The sequence below is a fragment of the Littorina saxatilis genome, linkage group LG7, assembly GCF_037325665.1.
Source record: "Littorina saxatilis isolate snail1 linkage group LG7, US_GU_Lsax_2.0, whole genome shotgun sequence".
Lineage (NCBI taxonomy): Eukaryota > Metazoa > Mollusca > Gastropoda > Littorinimorpha > Littorinidae > Littorina > Littorina saxatilis.
The window spans coordinates 57,745,906-57,753,405 of record NC_090251.1 but is presented as its reverse complement, the minus strand read 5'-3'; the positions used below and the strand labels follow the sequence as shown (position 1 = coordinate 57,753,405).

Genomic DNA, 7,500 nt, shown 5'->3' with positions numbered 1-7,500 from the left:
TCGCACAGCTTGTATTGGGGTCAGGCCATCCTTCGTCTCGCACAGCTTGTATTGGGGTCAGGCCATCCTTCGTCTCGCACAGCTTGTATTGGGGTCAGGCCATCCTTCGTCTCGCACAGCTTGTATTGGGGTCAGGCCATCCTTCGTCTGGCACAGCTTGTATTGGGGTCAGGCCGTCCTTCGTCTCGCACAGCTTCCAACAGTAATCAGACTGTCTCATTCTGTGCAGAGAAGGAATGTTCTGATGAAACGGTTGCTCAACGGATACTGGTGTCTTTTTCAGAAGTTCCACCCTGCAGCTACGTCATGTTCGTTGAAAGCGCACTTCAAAAGTCGTTTGGCTTGTCAGAGTTGTTCCCCTTTTCTCAAGTTTTGAGTCCCCGTTCCTATCGTCAGATTACAGTGTTCTAGATGGTCGAACGTGTAGCAAAGACCTGTACGTGTACGTGTAGATATTGCGTCACCTGTGACTCACTTTTTTCTCCAATGTTCCAAATGCATACGTTGTTTTGCTACCACCAAGACTGCAGATCTTGGCAAATGCGTGACGTAAAAACTAGATTTGATGACGTTACCCGTACACGTTCCCGTACACGTCCTGCATTTTCCATTGTATCTCCACCCAGTTACAACGCTGCAGAGACGTAGAATTCTTCAGAGTTCTTTTTGAAAGAAACCATTTTCAAGCACACCCCAAAAGTATCGCATTCTGAAACCCTGTCATTCATGACGTAAAAGTCTAATGACGTCACCTCTTAAAAAGGGATACCAGTGAAAGGTTTGGCTTTTCATATCATATATAGAGAATACTACATGGCTTGCTGTGTCGTACCAGATTTACACGAGGTTTTTTTTTTAAATATTGAACTGCGAGCAAAAGCGAGCTGTTCACTATTTGAAAAAGCAACGAGTGTAAATCTGGTACGACACAGCAAGCCATGTAGCATTCTGTTTATCCTACATACTGTACTTACGTGTATTTTACTGAAAATGTCTTGCAGACGAGGCAGCTAAATTGAAGACGCTTGTTTTGGAACCTCGATCTCTTCTAAAGCCTCGTGCAATCTATTACGTCAAAGCAAAGAAACGTCACTCTGAAAGTGTGGCGTGACGTGTTAGTTCTAAAGATTCATCGAGGGTAATTAGCGAGCGCAATTTTTGTTTCTATAATGACGTTTGTCTCGGTGACTTTGGCATCATAAGCAGTGGAAAAACAGGTTGCTTGACATGACCTCATTTACATGATATACACACGTGTGATTTGAACGATTATTATCTCACGGGTGTCTCTCTCACGTATGTAGGATAAATTATTTTTTATGATCAGTTACCTTACACATTCGAAAAGCCGTTTGATCAGTTTGATGAGCATACCTCGTATGTATCCGAATGAAGGGTGGTGTTATCTCTCACGGATTAAAGCACGGCAAGATCTGTGCTGGCAAGTCGGCTTGTTCACACGAGACGGACTGGGACTGTCAGTGTAGGGTTATGGAACTTTTAATTAAGTGTCGTACAAGCGGTGAGCGAACAAAGGACCCTGCGGGATAGTCACCATTATGGTATTGTTAGGGTAAGTTGTCAGTTTGTAAAAAGTGAAGCGAAGTTCATTTCTGTTTTTATTGAACAACGCACACAAATTGGTGTGTGGTGACATGATTACAACCCCTAACATGAACAGTATAGCTCTTGGGGGGGGGGGGGGGGGATAAAGACATCTTTTTTGCTCAATTATTTCCCATTAAGCTTTTTAAACACTTAATGTTGCAAAGTGAAGGCAGTCCTCCTGCGCGGTAGCATTGTTCGTAACGCAGAATCTCATGGTATAACTTTGAAAGCGATCTGAGGGCTTTTTTCTCAGCACAAGATTAAGCCTGTCGAAAGAAGTGGAGAATGAATAAATGGGGTTACTTGTTTCACACATTACTGTATTTTTCTGCTTGGAACAAAAGCCACAGAATAGGCTTCAGATTGCTTCCTTAAAAACAGCGACCAGTGTCGGGAAAAGAAGGCGGCTTTTTGAAGAGAGAAGACGCTCTTTACGGGCACCATGAAGACACACGCCAAGTCGCCACAAGATGAGAATAATCACCGAGAACAATAAAAAGGCAAGCGGAAACGGGAAAAATGCGAAGTAGAAAGGCACCATTATTTCAAGGCAGATACAACGTCGCTATTATTCGCACCTCTCTCTCTCTCTCTCTCTCTCTCTCTCTCTCTCTCTCTCTCTCTCTCTCTCTCTCTCTCTCTCTCTCTCTCTCTCTCTCTCTCTCTCTCTCTCTCTCTCTCTCTCTCTCTCATACACGCCCCCCCAACACACACACACACACAACAACAACAACAACAACAACAACAACAACAACAACAACACAACAACAACAGCAACAACAACAACAAAACACACACCAAAAACAGCAATTATTTACGCACACTATACGGACCAAAGAAAACATCCCCAATCATTATTTCAAGGCAGAGGACTTTCCGTGAACAGTGTTCTGCTCGTCACCTCAGAGCTGGCCAAGAATTAACATGGATGAGAACACCGCTGTACTTGGTCACATACCAAAACTCAACATACTATTGGAGAGTGAGCTTTTATGAATTGATTTTACAAAAACCACCAGTGTCTGGTAAGGAATTACTTTATCCAATAAATGTCCCATCTGCTCTCAATGTTAGTTGTTGGTAGGAGTCAAAGTGGAACGATGGTGACTTGTCGCATTGCATCACGGGAAGGATGTCGCCTTAACAACAAGCAGCAATAAATCACGCCAACCAAAGCGAGCAGATAGTTTTCTACTGGTAACTGTAAAGAATGTTTTTTTCTTAAAATAACAAAGACGCTTTAGCTTGTTTCCCTTTGTGTGTGTTCGTCCTAAAGAGGCTTTCATAGCGAACATTTAATGTAGTATTGTGTGTGTTCGTCCTAAAGAGGCTTTCATAGCGAACGTTTAATGTAGTATTGTGTGTGTTCGTCCTAAAGAGGCTTTCATAGCGAACATTTAATGTAGTATTGTGTGTGTTCGTCCTAAAGAGGCTTTCATAGCGAACATTTAATGTAGTATTGTGTGTGTTCGTCCTAAAGAGGCTTTCATAGCGAACATTTAATGTAGTATTGTGTGTGTTCGTCCTAAAGAGGCTTTCATAGCGAACATTTAATGTAGTATTGTGTGTGTTCGTCCTAAAGAGGCTTTCATAGCGAACATTTAATGTAGTATTGTGTGTGTTCGTCCTAAAGAGGCTTTCATAGCGAACATTTAATGTAGTATTGTGTGTGTTCGTCCTAAAGAGGCTTTCATAGCGAACATTTAATGTAGTATTGTGTGTGTTCGTCCTAAAGAGGCTTTCATAGCGAACATTTAATGTAGTATTGCATGTGCTGTCCTTGTATTGAGAACAGAATTTTTTAGATTTTTTATTTTACGACGTTTTTGACAATTGTAGCACAACAGTGGCCGAGCGTTGCACAATTATTTGTTTTCAATCTCCAACAAATCTACTTGCAAAGCAAAAGTCAAACTCACCCAAGGCGAAGAAAACGCCCCCAACGAACACAGCCGCTGTCCACATTTTGACACCTGTGTTGTTTTTTTCCTCAGCGAAAGTGTCAACTCTTTTTGGTGTTTTTCTGTGCGAAAAGTCCAGCAGCAAGCGGAATCACCTGGTTGAACTCGCCCCTATGTCGCACCTTGACCCACACTTCGGACTCGTGTCGGACTGACGGTCTGTTGAAAGCTGTCAAACACAGCGAGACGTAAACCTCTGTCACGGTCCACTGGGTAGTGGGGGGCGTTTCCGAGGACACAACACGGGTACTCTCCCCTCTCATAACTGACGGCGACTCAGGGATGGAGGGAGGAGGGTGTAGAGGGGGTGGGGGGTAGGGGGGGGGGTAGGTAGTGGGGTGGACCTGTGACACTGCTGTTTTCAGCACGACCGAGAGGAGGTAACCTATTTTTTTGAACATTGGGAGGGTGATGGGGGGGGGGGGGGGGGTTGAGAGGAGGACTACAACAGTTGGTGGTGTAAATGTTGTGAACACACCCAAGGTGAGCGACGTGAAAGGGATCATGGAGGGGGGGGGGGGGGGGGATGTTGTTGTACGCCGTAGGTCTCGACTGCCTCAATTACTTGACTACAATCACATCGGCGAATAATGGTGTTGAGTAAACATGTAGGGCAGGCGGCTCTATATTGGATGCCACTGTACCTATATTGTGCCACCCCCTCGTTCAGCCCTATATTGTGCCACCCCCTCGTTCAGCCCTATATTGTGCCACCCCTCGTTCAGCCCTATATTGTGCCACCCCCTCGTTCAGCCCTATATTGTGCCACCCCCTCGTTCAGCTCATCTGATAAAAAGACACATTTTTGTTTTGTTTTCGTACTGATTTCAACGCGGGAAATGGGATGGCAATACACACAAAAGTGTTAGTACCTTTCGTTTGATAACGTCGAGTTATCTGAGATATCTCCTTTTTTCTGCTTTGTCTGTGGATACAATTTTTCTTCCAAGCAAGCAGTTTGCCAGCGGTTCACACTCTCTCTATCCGTGTTGCCTCACCGGTCGTTGTAAAGTTGAGAGTCGTGTAGATACCTGGTTGTTCCTCTGTTTGTCAGTGTTGCCGCACCGGTCGTTGTAAAGTTGAGAGTCGTGTAGATATACCTGGTTATTCCTCTGTTTGTCAGTGTTGCCTCACCGGTCGTTGTAAAGTTGAGAGTCGTGTAGATACCTGGTTGTTCCTCTGTTTGTCAGTGTTGCCTTACCGGTCGTTGTAAAGTTGAGAGTCGTGTAGATACCTGGTTGTTCCTCTGTTTGTCAGTGTTGCCTTACCGGTCGTTGTAAAGTTGAGAGTCGTGTAGATACCTGGTTATTCCTCTGTTTGTCAGTGTTGCCGCACCGGTCGTTGTGAAGTTGAGAGTCGTGAAGATACCTGGTTGTTCCCCTGTTTGGACGCATGGCCTTCATGTTGGCCCCAGTTGTTATTTCCCTTGTTGGAATGTTTTTGGACATGGCTTGGTAATGCCGATCAAACCTGGTACGTGATGGGAGTGACCTTCCTGGCACATTCTAATATTTTATAAATACATCTCTAAATACATCTATAAATACATGTTTCTAAATCGCCGCAATGATCCAGCATTCTATAGCACCTACAGTGCGTGATGTCCGCGCCTGTCGCGTCCAGACTGCACAGCGTGATAGCTTCGTCAAACTATGTCAGCTTTTTATTCATTCATTTGTAACAAGAAGTTTGTTTGTGAATCCAAAAGCAAAGAGACTGCCAACGTTCCAAAATTCTGAATAGAAAAACAAGAAAGGTTTGAAGTTTGTTTGTGTTTTAACAATATGGGTGGGGTAAATATTTGCCCTGAAGGTTTGTTCATGCTGAAACACTGTATAGTTGTGTGCTACGAACGTCTATGCCTGGGTCTCTCAACATAGGAATACTTTACTGTCACGGTATACAGTTTTAGAAATTGTATTTTAATCGACTAAAATGTTTGTTTTTTAAAGCACTACTTTTTCCCTTGTTAGAATGGTTATGGACATGGCTTGGTAATGCCGATCAAAAAAGAAGTTATAAGTGATGGCTCATACTCATGTTGGACGGGCGCTGTGGCAGGGTGGTAAGACGTCGGCCTCTTAATCGGAAGGTCGAGGGTTTGAATCCCGGCCGCGGCCGCCTGGTGGGTTAAGTGTGGAGATGTTTCCGATCTCCCAGGTCAACTTATGTGCAGACCTGCTAGTGGCGCCTTAACCCCCTTCGTGTGTACACGCAAGCACAAGACCAAGTGCGCACGGAAAAGATCCTGTAATCCATGTCAGAGTTCGGTGGGTTATAGAAACACGAAAATATCCAGCATGCTTCCTCCGAAAGCGGCGTATGGCTGCCTAAATGGCGGGGTAAAAACGGTCATACACGTAAAATTCCTCTCGTGCAAAAACACGAGTGTACGTGGGAGTCTAAGCCCATGAACGAAGAAGAAGAAGAAGAAGATACTCATGTTGCATCTAAATCGTCGTGGAAGTTTAACACCTGACTTTGGAAGAAAGGAAACATGGTCTCGCTGTACGCCCATCTCCCCTAGTTGGTTGCTTGTCGGGGGATTGTAGTGGGGGAGGGGGGGGGGGGTCCTTGCATAAGGTTTTTTTCTGCATAAAATTCGACGGCTGAATGCGTGTGGTGGTGGTGATGGTGCCAGTTGGGAGGGGATGGGGAAAGGTGTATTTTTATGGAAATCTATCAGTATTAAAACTAGTACGCGTGCACTATAAGAGTATCGAGCCCGCATTAATATTGAATGCGGCCAACATATATACTACATTTACTCCGCGCCGTCACAAAGCTGCGTCTATAAACACTTAGAGTCAAATCAAAACAAACAAATCGCCTCGGCTTAACTTTATTTCACCGGACAGAGGATTCGGACATTGGCCATGACTGGATGTATATTTTTACTTTTTTACTGTTTTTTTATTTGTTATTATCGAGTTTTTTGTTGTTGCCCCGGACAGAACCATAACACAGTGCCAATAATAGTGTAAAAACAAATGCTGTACAATAAACAAAACCACCACAACATAAACACAAACACACGAACGAGCAAACAAACCTTGCCAACCGCATTTTCTTAGCCTCGCTGTCTGCAGTCAGCTGTGTGATGTAAGGTACTTTATATAACTCAATGCTCTACGAGTCCCACATTCAGAGCCACCCTTGCATAGTACGGCTTTTGACAGACTGGGCTGACATTAAATAACATTAAACGTCTCGTGCAGACATTGAATAACACTAATTGTCTGGTGCTCGCCACTGTTCAGCCCGCGCCATTCTCGCCCACAACTGGACCGGTGTGACGTTTTCATATTTCGCCGTGTTGATATTTCGCTTCTCGGCCTCGTTGATCTAGTATAAACTCTAACTAAACTGAACAAAAAAACACCCTTCGATAGTACTGATGAGCGACCTTGTGTACCTTACATTCATGGGGCCAAATTTGTGCAACCAATTTGTTTTATTTAACTTTGAAATTTGATTCATCCTAAAATGTTTTCCTTCTTACTCAAGGCACGTAACCACTCAGTACACGTTTTCGAAGAATTCGATTTTGGGGGTGAAATGTATTAAATTTTACCACCAATTTTCTTCACATGCAAGAAACTGACATGCTTTTCGTCCATAAATAATGTCACTTCTTAATTTTACCAGGAAACAACATTTCAGTCTTGAGTATATGTCGAGGGGGAAATATGTACACAGGCGAAAGATGAAATCGTGACACCGGGACCGCGGGGAGAGCGTTGACCCGTTAGGAATGAGGTTAACATCGTACCCGTTACGCTCCAGCCTAGACCTAATTATCACGGCGCCGAAGGGTAGCACCGAAAGTGCGTTACTTTTAAAGGGTATATACCTTTCTTCTCGGGTAGCCCATAGTTGTTTTTCTCATTTGTGATCCTCCACCACGGAATGAGTCACATGTCACCTGTGC

The 7,500-nt window shown here is 44.1% G+C and overlaps 2 protein-coding genes across 2 annotated transcripts in view; one reads left to right on the top strand and one right to left on the bottom strand.

The window, feature by feature from the left end:
• Nucleotides 1-3,864, bottom strand: part of LOC138971894 (uncharacterized) — an 81,972-nt gene extending 78,108 nt beyond the window's left edge. Inside the window, exon 1 of the mRNA XM_070344731.1 lies at nt 3,528-3,864. Coding sequence (XP_070200832.1) covers nt 3,528-3,573 — 46 coding nt within the window. The 5' untranslated portion in view covers nt 3,574-3,864. The remainder of the gene's footprint in view (nt 1-3,527) is intronic.
• Nucleotides 3,865-5,135: 1,271 nt separating this feature from the next.
• Nucleotides 5,136-7,500, top strand: part of LOC138970257 (sex-determining region Y protein-like) — a 6,564-nt gene continuing 4,199 nt past the window's right edge. Inside the window, exon 1 of the mRNA XM_070342753.1 lies at nt 5,136-5,223. Coding sequence (XP_070198854.1) covers nt 5,136-5,223 — 88 coding nt within the window. The remainder of the gene's footprint in view (nt 5,224-7,500) is intronic.